Below are 13674 nucleotides of genomic sequence, written 5' to 3' on the forward strand. Positions count from 1 at the left end.
ACCGCAGTAACAATTCCACCCGGCCCCTATGCACTAGTGCACTGCAGATATCAAGAGGCCCAGTTGTTTGCCTCTATCCTCATCCAAAGCCAGCTGTCCTACATTCTTTTGTCCTTGTTAGGTGGGACAAGCAGCCTTAGAGCCTCTTGGGGGCACAGAAACCAGGCTGATGGCCATGCTGGGACAATGGAAGGAGCCTTGATGTTGAGACTCGGGTATGGCTCAGTGTCACAGACAACAACCATTTTCATACCAGCGTGGATTGGGAGCCCAGTGCTGAAGCTTCCCTGGTGGTTCCTCTGTAATCTCTTCTTAAGCAAGAGCCCCCACCTCAGCTCTGCCTTAAGGTTCTCATGCTTCACACTTCTCATGCTTCAGACTTCACATCCCATGAAACCAGTCAGAGGGTCCCAGAGATTGTCCAGAGGCAAAAACTACAAATGCATAGTATATCTGTGTCAGAGGCAAGGACAACAAATACAAAGTATGTCTGGAATACACAGTGTCCTGGCTGGAAGTGCAGTTTGCTCTCTGACAGGGCTCTCATGAGGTACCAGTGAACGGAGAACCACCAGCCGTAGGCACTAGGGTGGGCGTGGGACAAAGGCTAGAGCTCACGTGATAGGGAGCTTTGTATGTATGTATGGACTCTGGGGTGGCCCGGGTTGGTCAGACGTAACTCCAGATGTGCTTGAGAGGGTGTCTAGATAAAGCCGCAGATGTTCCTCGTCTGTGACATACCCAGTCATATGGAAGCATGAATGATACAGAAGGCCTCCCTCCTGGGTGGCAGAGAGTCCTACATGACCATGGGGCCATGGTCTCAGCCTCTCCTACTCTAAGCCTATGCCTAGGCCCTCTGGGATTCTGGCAGAAGCTTCAGGTCTAGGATAGCTTAGCTAGAGACTGTGTACCTTGAGTCCATACAGTGAACCCCCTGTACATATGTCCTCTCACTAACATCTCTGGGGAACCCTGACTAACTGGCTCAGAGACCGCCGAACCCTCACTCTGCCAGAAGGTGGCAGAGCTCTGTGTTTGCCCATATGTGTCTTTGCAGCAGAAACTTTTGTCACCAGATTTTCAGGCTGCTGCAGAAATAATCTCAGTAAATTCAAAGCTGAAATCCCAGGCATGAAATCCATAGCTCATTACAAGAGCCGTAAATTAAATCACGTGAGCAAAAGGAAACACTGACTGCCACAGCCACACAGCCCAGTGCAAAAGGAAATGATGGATTTTTGAAAAGCACCCTGCACCCCATGGGCCTTCAGCAGCGACAGGCTGTTCTCGGGCAGGCTGGCAAGCACAGCCCGTCCCCGCTGTGTGCCAGGGCTCAGGCAAGCTCTTAGCTCTGTCTCCAGGCAACACAGCAGCCACCACCGCAGAGAAGGAACCTTGCAGCTATCTGTTGGCATAAAATTCTCTGTGCACCATCTCTCTACACATTTGAATCACTCAAAACAGATACTGCAACATACCTCCCTAGCTCAAAGCCTGACTCTGGGCATTTCCTACCAACAATAGCACCTTCAAACCCAAAAAGAGCACATTTCCATGGTCACCTTGACTCCGTAGATAAGTTCTCAGAAGACATCTACTTTTGAATGACTCCATTTAGTCAAGGCCAGTCATGGTCAGGGCCTGTGTTAGTTATAGATTTCTGTAGCACTACTGTCCTAGTAGTACCTAAGGATTCTGATATTATGTAGCTATTTCCTCTCAACTGAAACATTGTTTCCTAGAGTGGAGAGGCAGGCTAATAAGATTCAGGAAGTAGTTTATTTACAAGGCTCAGGAAGCTCCTGAAATTTATAGGATTCACTAAGTTCTTTTCTAATGCTGTATGAGATTAGTGACTGTTTGGGAGAGGAGACTTTGTTTGTTTGTTTGTTTGTTTATTGTATATGGGTGTTTTGACTGGATCATATATGTGTAGCACATGCATGTGGTGTCTTCAGAAGCCAGAAGAAGGTCTCTGATCCATTGGGGTGGTTGTTACAGATGGTTGGGATCTGTCATGTGAGTTCTGGGAATTGGAGCACAGGTCCTCCGGAAGAGCAGCTAGTGCTCTTAACTGCTGAACCATGTCTTCAGATCCCAAAGCTGCCTGTAATCTAGGTAGAGAACTCCAGAGATGCAGCTTTCATGAGTTCTCGTCCATGCTGGGTAAGCTTTTCAGTAACAGAGCTGCCTAAGTGGTCACTCACAGTCCTGTAAGTACACACAATACACTCACTGGGCAGTCATTTCCTTGGTGACTATCTGAACAGATGTTTGTTCATGTCTCCCCAGGAAAAGGCATGTAATACTGAGCATACACATTAACACTGGCCTGCAGCATGGGGAAGGTAGAGGAACCGTCTCCTCCAACCCAACCTAGTGAAGACTATAGAGCCATTGGAGACTTTCTGAAGATAACAGCTGTGCTGGAGACTCCTGTCTCCTCTGCAGGTCTCCCACAGAAGAGGTCAAGAGCTTAGAGAGACAGAGTACTGATCTCAGTCTCCATCTGCAAGACCTACTTCAGGCCCTGGCTTCCCAGTCCTTCCAACCTCCTTCAGTACCTGCTGCTGAGACACTGATTAGTGTCCCCAGGGCCACAATTTAGTATGTAAAACATGGGGAATCTGCACATCGCCATGAGGTGTCCACCTGGGGATTAGGAAACAGGTATGATGGTATTTTCACCAGAATGTACTTTTTAAGAGTTAAAGAATTCACATCAGCCATTGTGGCCATATATTTTCAGGCTATTGGTTGGTAACTCTGTTTTTACGGTATGAAAATACACAGTAGGTTTGGAAAGCAATAAGATTGTTCTTCTCTAAAAGACACAGCTACTGAGTGAATACTCTCCCAGGGATTAGGTTAAGGACACAGCCTACTAGGACTGGGAGATTGGGGGCCAGGTGTGGCCGAGGCACAGTGTCACAACACAATTCCCTAGGGAAAGGTTGTGGGACACCTGTGTAGTGTGCAGTTATGAACACAACACAAGAAATATGAGAAAGAACTGATTCCATGAGAACAGCAGTTTACAACCAACAGGCGTCAGGTGCTGAAAGCTTGCAGGCCGGTAGATGATGTGACTCCAACAGAAAGGCCTTGTGCAAACACACACACATCTGCATGGTCACTGTAGTGAGCACTGGTCCCCTGGTATTGGTGCAGACCCAGGTCACACAGCCTGAACCGGGTACCAGGTCAACAGTTGCCTGTTGAACTCTGGGGCCAGTAGGCAGATGTGGCTTCCAACCTAGACAAGGCACATGGCAGACCTTGAGATACTCTGTCTGGAGAACAAGCCAGCAGGCTTACGTGGAATGTACCATGATTTTGTTTGCTATCAAGAAACTGTCTGAGAAAAATGTCACCGAATGAGGTAAAAGGAATTTGCAGTATGATAAAGTTACAGGTCCTGAGAGGGGACACTGGCTTAGGTACCCAGGTGAGCTTGATAAGAGGCTAGGGTTTGTGCACACAGGAGGCTGGGGTCCATAAGACAAGATGTGTGGAAGTGAAAGTCGCAGTGATAAAGGATTGAGAAGCCATGGCCTGTAGCTAAAGGCAAGGATAGATCCAACAGCCTCAGGAAGGGGCCAACCCTGCTCCACATTGCCCAATCCCAGGGAAACAATCCACTTTCTACTCGGCTGAGCTGTGCCACAGTAAGGCAGGCAGGCTGTGGTTTCTGCATCAGTGGCTTTTGGAACAAGTACACCAGCCCCCGATGGAGCTCCCAGCCAGTGTTATTAATGGTGCCCTGTGGCAGAAATTTCCTGCCCAATATATTTGCAGTGGAGCCCTGTCATTGGACAGGGAAGAGGGAGGCGGAGCTAGGAGTTGGGAGGAGAAAAAAGCAAAAGGAGAGAGGAGGAGGAGGAAGAGGAGGAGGCAAGATGGCGGCAGATGTATACTCTCATGTCTCTAGTAGTCTCAGGTAGTTATTCATATTAAGGTTAGATAATTGGGATAACAATTCTAATTGTGTGGGCATCTTGTGTATTGAGTATTTGCTAATATATAAATCTATTGATAATCTTTAAGCATGAAGAGTCTTATTTCTACCAGGTACTGGGAATTGTGATATCTACTACAAGGATAGTGGTTATTGTCTGGGGTTAAGCCGAGCACCATGGGGGTGGCAGAGTTGGCTCTGTGCCTAGAGCCAGGGAGGCCACGGAGCTGACCAGCGGAGGCAGCAGCCACGCCAACATTGTGTAGGTTCTGTGCCAGTGCCACTGGCCGGCTGGTGCCGCCATTAGTGCGAGAACTTAGAGCCAGCAGCCAGGCGGCTGTTGTCTTTTCAAATATCTCCAGCTACAGTGCCTGGTTAACTTTATTTGTTCAACTCTTTCTGCTAACCAGGCTTGGTACTTTCTGTTGTTCTTGAGGTGGAGAGTCCTGGAGATGGGTGGGTAAAAGCTACACACCTGTGAATGTGCACAGCATTGCTGCTGCATGCTGCATCGTGGCAAGATGACAAGTTTCATGTATGTTTTACTAAACATAAAACAGTGGATGGGCTTTTTCCTGGGACGTAGTCACAACACTGCCTACTTATGTGTACCTAAAGCATGCAGAGGACAGACATTTCTTGAACATCTGAAGACCCCAGAGGATCCTTCTCTGCAGCTTCTGGATCAAGGTATCCTAAGGTGTGCCAGAGAACATGGTATAGGGGCAGCTATGGCTTCCCACTGCCCAACCAACACATCCAGAGAGAGCTCTGTGTATACAGAAGTCCCTCAAAGGTATCCCTTACATGTGTCAAAAACTACTTTTCACAAGAATTAATGTTTTTGGACCCATGGGGACTCACAGAGACTGAACCACCAACCAAAGAGCATGCATGGACTGGACCTAGGCCCCTACACATATGTAGCAGATGTGCAGCTTGGTCTTCATGTGGGTCCCAAACAACTGGAGCTGGGGCTCTCTCTTACTCTTCTGCCTCCCTTTGGATCTCTTTCCCCTATCTGGGCTACTTTGTTTGGTCTCAGTGGGAGAGGATGCACTTATTCCTGTTTGGACTTGATGTGTTGGGAAGGGGTGGGTACTCATGAGAGGTCTCCCCTTCTCCTTAGAGAAGGGGAGGGGGATGAGGGAAGGGTGTGTGAGGGTGAAACTGGGTAGCAGTGTGGACACATTTTGGAAGACATCTCTCTCTATGGGGTCACCACTGTTTAATTGTAACTGGATTTGGAAGACGGTGCTTGAAAGTGTCCACAGCTGGGGCAACTGGGGGTGAGCAGATGTTTCTAGGGGATCTAGGGCTTTGGCTTTTCCAGATATGTCATCTTTAGCTGAGGCACCCCTGACTTCTATAGGACAATTTTCCCCAAATATCTTTCTTCCTGAGCAGTATATAGAGTGATTACTATACGCAAAAACCCAACACTTTGAACGTCTCTTCCTCACCCCACCTCCACTGTATAAGCTAGCCAAATGTTTTACAACTGAGCCAAACATCCCACCTCAAGTATCATAGTAGAACCAGAAACTCATGACTACTTAGAATGACTGGACTTGGCTCATGCTCGGGATGCCCAATAGTGAAGCAAGCCAAACCGATTTCCGTAGGTTTACATTTTAGTTTAATTTGCAGCCAGGGCTGCCAAACTCTTGGTAAATTCTGTTTCTCTGAATGAGTTGATCTCATTAGGTCAGCATTGGGCATGGGCAGGGACAGGATAGGACTCTAAGGACCTGGCCTGAGAGCTCTGCCCAAGGAAGGTGTGTCTGTGAGGAAGTTGGAAGTGTCTGCTCAGAGGGACAGGATGGTGCCTAAGGAAGAGACTGGAAGGACTTGGAGTTGCACTGAGCTAAATTCAAGTGTAGAATGTCTTCTTCTGCAGGAATCCCAGTATCCACAAACACAGACCCCAGTTGGCTACATAATATCTTTCCCCAGTCGTTTCCAGAACTTTCCATGATGGTCAATGTGACAAATGCTTTTAAGTCGGTTTGTTTTGTTTTATCTCCTCTTGCCTGTCACTAGAATCGGGTAACCACAAATAACAAATCTGTTTCCTGTGCTGACATTCTAGGATTGGTGGACAAGACAGAAAAGAGGACAAGAAACAGGTCGTTCAACAAGATCGGAGTTCTCATTTCCCCATAAAGGCCCTTTAACCCTAGGATATCCAAATTGGCTCATACAATTCTGTATGTAGAATCAACCTTTCTAACACTAAGACCCTTTAATACAGTTCCTCATGTTCTGGTGACCCCCAACCATAAAATTATTTTTGTTGCTACTTCATAACTGTAATTTTTGCTACTGTTATGAATCATAATGTAAATATTTGATATACAGCCCCCATGAAAGGATCGTTTAACCCTCAGGTTGAGAACTGCTGCTCTAGACCCTTAAGATACTGGGTACATTTTTAGCTCTGTCTTGTCTAGATTTTAAAGGTACTGCTTGCTGAGCTGTTGAAGATACAGAGAGGGCCCTAGAAGAAAAGCTGTGCGTCCTTGTCCTGGAATTTAACCAAGTTTGGAGGCTCAGGCATCAACTCAGTGGACCCTCACTCCTGACCACTCAACTAGCATAGAAAAGGGGTGTGGAGACTGGAGCTCCAGCCACTGCCAGGGCAGAGTGGACAACCCTAAATAGTAACCTGCACACGCCGTCCATGTGGCCTTTTGGCCACACCTCCCTGATGCTGGCTTCCCCTCTGTCCCTAGGCCCTGCAGGCTGCGCCCACACTCACCCGTTCCTCCTCTGCGCGGACGTCAGGCATGGTGCTCAGGCACAGGCCGACGGCCGTGACGGCCACGAAGGCCACGGAGACGTAGGCGAAGAGCTTGCCGGCCAGGCCAGAGTGCGGGTTCTCCACCACGTCGCGCAGGCGCCGCCGGCCTCGCTCCAGCCGCCCGCTGCCCGGGGCTCGGCCGGGGCTGTTCTGCGGCCCTCGGGCGGGCGGCGCGGCGCTCGCCTCGGCGGCCTCCTCTTCGCGGCGGCGCAGGCGGCGCAGGCAGCAGCGCTCCAGCCGCGCCTCGTCGATGCCCCAGTAGGCCAGCTCGTCGCGGAAGGCCAGGGCGCACGGGCCGCGCAGCAGCCTCAGCTTGCCGGCGCGCAGCAGCGCCACGATGGCGCGGAAAGCGCACGGGCTGCGGTCGAAGAAGAACTCGTCGCGGCTCACGTCGTAGTCGTCACACACGCGCAGCAGCTCGTCGTGGCCGCGGCAGGCTCGCAGGCGCTCGAGGCGCGCCAGGGGACAGCGGGCCAGCGCGGCCCAGGCCAGACGCACCCTGCAGCCCCCGACGTTAATAATGACGTGGCGCGCCCGGGCCCCGCGGCCGCCTCGGGCCCCTCGGCCTGCGCTGCTAGGCTCCGTGCCGGGGGCCTCCGGGTGCCCCGGGAGCCGGGCCATGACCCCATATGCCGGCTGCGGTCAGGAGACTGGGCCTGCAAAAGGAATCTCAGTGTTAGGACTGCGGCCATCGGGAGAAAATCGCCTAGCCAAAGATCCGGGTTGGGGTGGGGGGCAGGACCTTCCTAGCCCAGCTTCACCCCTAACTCTGGCACACCTGCAGGCTCCGCATGTCCGGATTTGGGATCCCCCTTCCTCCAATGCTGTATCCTTACCTGCTTCACCTCCTAGAAAGCAGGGACGCAGAAAAAATTCTCAGGCAAAGAAGGGTCGTGGGCAGAAACTAGACTCAAGTAGGGTTTATGCCACGTATCTGTCAGGATAAGGCTTTTTACAAACCCATGTCTGGTCTGCCCTGGGCCGGTCAGTATTTATAAAGAGCTCAGTTACCCATCCTCCAGCGAAGTCAAGGAGTTAAATAAAGGTGGGGCTTGTTGTAAGGTAGAAACAAACTTACAAAATTCCAGCAAATGCACCGTGTGGACACTGCTGTAGACTGGATTTAAAGGAACCAATTATAAAGAGACATTTAAAGCCAAATGAGAAACACTGAGCACAACGTAGGAAGTAAAAAAAAATGTAAAGAAAGATATGATAATTGTATATGAGAAACCAGGGCAGTTTTTCTTAGAGGTCCCGCCTGCATCTTCACAGATGAGGAGGGGTCCAGGACTCCGGTGATCGTGGAGGAAACTGCCTGCATCTCACAGATATTTGCATCGCACTAGGCCTTTTTATGCCTTGTGCATCTTTGACATCTCCATGATGGCAGAGGTCCGCTCTGCTTGGAGCAAAGCTTCCAGGTAATTTTGCTGCACAGCTGGGGTTGAGAATCACCAATCAAGGAAGATGGAAACCCACAGTGCCCGATTTTTCAGCCAGCCTTGGTTTCTAAGTCAGAGGAACTGTTGGGTAGCCACAAAAATTATTCAGCTGCTCTGTGAGCCTTCTAGGTTTCTATGCCAACTGTTTGGCATACACATTTTTTTTTTCTCCACTGGGTTCACTTGTCCTAGAGGATTCTATATAAAAAAAGGGGGGGGGTGTATTACTAACATCAAAGACTTTGACTACACAGAGACTTCTGCTGTTTTTCTAGAGGACTCCCCGCTCCCTCCAATTTACTGTTTACAGTGGTGCTTCTTTGCTTCCTGGAATGGAAAAGCCAGACATTCAGTAGAGGCACTCAGAGCTAATAATACTTAGATAATAGTAACAAGAGAATAGCTGACAGGCAAGTCCCAGTTGGTCCAGGTTAGACCAACCTGCCAGCAAGGACACGTTGGTTGTCTGTTGGGGGACATTACCTCCCCCCTCCAGTATTGTCATAGTGACAGGCAGACAGACAAACGATTCTTGTCAGCACACCTTCTAGGAAAGAATATTTTCAGCCCTAACCTCAGCATCCTATGTGAAAATATATGGCACAATAAAGCCCTCTCAAATCCTTCCTCGAAGTAGTGGACCACAGGGAAAAAGTTTCAGAGCTAACTTTCGTGGGACTTCGGCAATAACCCAAAAACTGTCAGTGGCCATGAGGACCTTAAGAGAAAGCAGCTGGGGCTGGAGAGATGGCTCAGTGGTTAAGAGCACTGACTGCTCTTCTAGAGGTCCTGAGTTCAATTCCCAGAAACCACATGGTGGTTCACAACCATATGTAATGAGGTCTGGTGCCTTCTCCTGGCTTGCAAGGCATAAATGCAGGCAGAGCACTACATACATGAGGGAGAGGGGGAGGGGGAGGGGGAGAAAGCTGAATTTTCTCTGTGTCTTCCCTATACCAGGAAAGTTACCCCATAGCCACTCCTGACCCAAGCTCAGGGAAGTCACCCCACATCTACCCCTGATCAATGCTTAGGGGACACATCTTGTCAATGTCCTGCGCCTAGTTTAGAGATGTCACTTTGTCCACCCCATGCTCCCAACCCAATGGTGTCCTTGAAAAGCACTGCCTGCAACTACTGACACCTGTACTTTCACCGGAAGAACATACCTCACCAGGCCTTGTGGTTCCCTAAAGCTCCCGCCAACCTCTGAGAAGAATGACCCAAAGGCTTTGCTGTTATCTCTCATACCAGGAACCTGCTTGGAGCCAATGCAGCCAGCTTAAGATCATCTGTCAAAGCATTCATAGGAGGATATAGCTGTTGTTGCCTGAGGCAGTGGATGGCGTTGGATGGAGAAGCGCTCTGGAGGGAAGGAGGTGCTTGGCGAATAAGGAATTGGAAGATGCGTTGGGACTGGAGATGCTGCACATATGCCTGTGTTAATTCAGTAAATATCAAAGAAGCGGCCCAGGCTGTCCCTGGCTGACCTTTAGGTACAGAGGCAGGTAAGCAGAAGAGTTATATAGGCTGCCTGGCTGAGGGCTGGCAAGGTTCCCGCTCACACAGCCCATCTGCAAACACTGGGTTCACTTTTCTTTCTGTGGATCTAATGGAGCAGCGCCATGATGGCCACATAAGGAAAGGCATACAGGCTTTACAAAATTGATCTTTTAAACCATGAGCTGTGCAAACAAACATCAGTAAGTACAACCAATCATTGGTTGGGGATCTGATTTCTATAACTGTTCCTTGTGCTGTTTAAAATGTCCAGTTTCAACAACAAAAATTACGAAGAATATGAAGTATGAAAAAGAATAGCCTCCTCACAGGAAGAGAACAACTAAGATGAACTGTCCCCAAGGGAGCCTGTACATTGGCTTCACCAGAAAAGACTAAATAAACTAAATTAAATATGTTCAAGAAATATCCTGAGGTAATGATGCATGCCCATAATCCCAGCACTTGGGAAACCAAGGCAAAGAGGATAGTCACGAGTTTGAGGCTAGCCTGGGTTACAGAGTAAGTTCCAGGTTCGTTCAGGTTATAGTGTGAGATCCTTTCTCAAACAGAAAACCAACAAATAAAAAAGCTAAAGGAAGCCATACCTGAAGACCGACCTAAAGGATTATGAGAAAGTTTCTGTAAGAAGTATCAATAAGCCGGGCAGTGGTGGCGCACGCCTTCAATCCCAGCACTTGGGAGGTAGAGGCAGGTGGGTTTCTGAGTTCGAGGCCAGCCTGGTCTACAGAGTGAGTTCCAGGACAGCCAGGACTACACAGAGAAACCCTGTCTCAAAAAAAAAAGTATTGTAAGGAGACAAATTATAAAGAGGAAGCAAGGGAATACTGGAGTTGAAAAGTGTGATAATAAGATGAAGATCTGCAGAACTGAGCAAGCCTCAGTCCATATCACAGGATGAAAAGAGGACCCAGGAAAGGGCCCCCCTTTAGGTGTACAGGGGAAACTGGCAAGCAGCCTTCAGGAAGCCTACAGCCTTGGGTAAGAGGCTCTGCAAAAGGAGAGGAACGAGGGAGGTTGAAAAAAACAATGCATAAAAAAAATAAATCCCGAAATCTGAGAGTCAGCACTCTTATAGGATGGGCCCCTGAGAGGCTACCCATGATCCACGATGACGACACCCGCATGCATACAGGCAGTACTGAGTGACATGCTGGGACGTGTAAAAAACAAGAGAAGAACACACCAAACTGAGGAAGGGAATGGCGGTAGTGAGGACGGAGGAGACATCGGGGGCAAGGTAGACTTGATGAAGATGTGTGTATGAAAAAAATCCCCACCTTTGATGGAATCCCTCAATCTATGCATCAAGAAACTGCAAGCCAGATGAAACCAGAGCTCCATGCTGGCATGGCTCACAGTGACTGTCTATGGCAGGCTTCAAGAGTGTTTTGAAAGCGGAAGGAGAGGCCACTGTTAAGCACCCAAGGGATCTTCACTAGGGCCAACTGCCAGTGTGTCACCAGCACTGACCTTGCGGCCAGCAGTGGAGGAATGGCACTCACCACACAGAGAGAAGCCACTTTGTTTAGTCACAATCCAACAAGGGGAGTTGTGGAGATAGCTTGGTGTACAAGTTATCTCTGATAGTCACAAATGACTGTTAATGTGTTTTAAAAAGACGGACTTGCATGCTTTATAATGATTAAAATATTAAGTATAATTCTATGTAGTTTTATTTCAGTGGGAAAGCATTCTGACTTCTGGGTGAGATACACCGTTCGTGCACTTTGCCACATAAAATTGAGGTCCTGAGTTCAGTTCCCAGCACCCGTGTTAAAATTCAGGAATAGAGGTGAATGCTTTTAATACTAGGTCTCAGAAGACAGAGACAGGTTGATCTTTGGGGCTCACTGCAGCCAGTCCAGGTAAATTGGTGAGCCCTAGGTCCCAGTGAGAGACCTCATCTCAAAAACCAGGATGAATGGATCCTGAAGAAGGACACCTGAGGTTGACCTCAGTTTCTACACATATGTACACATATGTATACATATGTGCACATGCATAAAACACATATAATTATGTACCAAACAGATGGTAGAACCAATGTCAGCCAAGATATGGAAACTCAAGAACCTCAGATGTAGTGGGGGACACTGAAGAGCACAGCCTCACAGAGAAGAGTTGGCAGTGACCCCAAGATCAGGTAGTGTCAGGTCTGGAGAGATGGCTCAGTGATTAAGAGCACTGACTGCTCTTCCAGAGGTCCTGAGTTCAATTCCCAGCAACCATGTAATGGCCCACAACCATCTCTAATGGGATATCCTCTTCTGGTGTGTCTGAAGACAGCTACAGTGTACTCACATACATAAATAAATCTTTAAAAAAATAATTATCAAGTTGAGGCACCTTACCACACCACTCAGTGCTTAACTCCTACGTAAGTACCTGAGAGGAATCAAAACACACAGCCAAACTAAGACGTATACAAATATGCTTATACAGTGTTGTTCAAAATAGCCAAAGGATGAGTCCAACCAAAGTCCCATCAAGTGGTGAGTGAGGAACCAGAGCCTGATACATTCTGGAGACAAAAGCCATGAAGTATTACTACCATAGGAACAAAACTTGAGCAGATGTAAAAAGATGTAAAAGGCTTTGTAGAAAAGGTCACATAGTGTGAACCCTGGGATGTGAAATGTCCACAGTAAGGTCTTTGACAGAGACAGAGAGTTAGTGGCCATCAAGTGGAGAAGAGGTAACAGTGCATAAGCACTTAGTAGGATTTCCTCTGACATGACGAAGATGGCCCAAAACCACACAGTGGTGACTGCTCTACAACCTTGTTAATGGATTTTTAAGAACCCACCAAACTGTATACTTTGAAATGATCAAAATGGTAAGTATAATGCTGTGTGACTTTATCCCAGTGGAAAAAATTCCGAGTGGGTGGGTCCAGGTGAGATCCAGTGCTGTCCACAGGAACAGTGTGTAAGCCCTGACAATCACTTCCTTTGGTGGTCAATGCTAGGGCCTTCCCTCAGTGCTAACACTTTCTCTAAGTACTGCCCAGCAAAACAAACTTTTCACTGAGACAACCTAGGAATTGAAAACACACATGTCCAGGTGGGTGTTCAGCATGTGGTTCTGTGGGGCCAGGTTTGAGTCACCTGATGCATCATAGGAAATGTGACAAGCAGAGGGAAGGACACAGAGAGGAGGGTGACTATGTGCAGTTCACTCGCTATGATGCTTCATCTTGATTGTCAACTTGACAGGATGTAGAACCATGCCTGAGTCATTGCTCTAGGTGTATCTGCATGAGAGATTCCAGAGGGGTTTCACTGCGGTTGGAACATCCACCCTGAATGTGGGTGCATCGTTCTCAGATCGATTAAAAAGGAGAGCACCAGACAGAACCAGAATTCCTCTCTCTCTCTGCTTCCTGTCTGTGGATGTCATTTATGGCAGCTTGAATGAGAACGGTCCCCATAGGCTCATGGATTTGAATACTTGGTCATCAGGGAGTGGCACTACTTGAAAGGATTAGGAGGTGTGCTCTTGTTGGAGGAAGTGTGTCACTGGGGGTGGGCTTTGAGGTTTCAAAGAGCCCAGAGTCTCTCTCTTCTCACTGCCTTCAGATTTGACGTAGAAGCCCCAACTACTTTCCCAGCACCATGCCTACCTGTGTGCTGCCATACTTCTGTCATGATGACAACAGGTTAAACTTCCATAACTGTAAGCCAGCCCCATTTAAATGCTTTCTGTTATAAGAGCTGCTTATAACAGTGGTCATGGTGTCTTTTCATAGCAATAGAACACCGACTAAGACATCAAGTGACCAGGATCCTCACATTCCTACCAGGACAAGCTGTGCCCTCTAACCGTGAACTGAACCAAATCCCTCTTAAGCTGCCTTTGAAATATGCATTGTCAGAGAGAGAGAGAGAGAGAGACAGAGAGAGAGAGAGAGAGAGAGAGAGAGAGAGAGAGAGAGAGAGAGA

General features: G+C 48.3%; 1 protein-coding gene across 2 annotated transcripts in view; it reads right to left on the bottom strand.

Annotated features, from left to right (window-relative positions):
- Positions 1-13674, bottom strand: part of Kcng2 (potassium voltage-gated channel modifier subfamily G member 2) — a 66694-nt gene that overhangs the window by 19431 nt on the left and 33589 nt on the right. For both annotated transcript variants that reach the window (XM_028768971.1, XM_028768972.1), the window contains one exon: positions 6723-7420. In XM_028768971.1, coding sequence (XP_028624804.1) covers positions 6723-7385 — 663 coding nt within the window. In that variant the 5' untranslated portion in view covers positions 7386-7420. The remainder of the gene's footprint in view (positions 1-6722; positions 7421-13674) is intronic.

Source organism: Grammomys surdaster, unplaced genomic scaffold, assembly GCF_004785775.1.
Source record: "Grammomys surdaster isolate TR1022 unplaced genomic scaffold, NIH_TR_1.0 189, whole genome shotgun sequence".
In the NCBI taxonomy this organism is placed as follows: Eukaryota; Metazoa; Chordata; class Mammalia; order Rodentia; family Muridae; genus Grammomys; species Grammomys surdaster.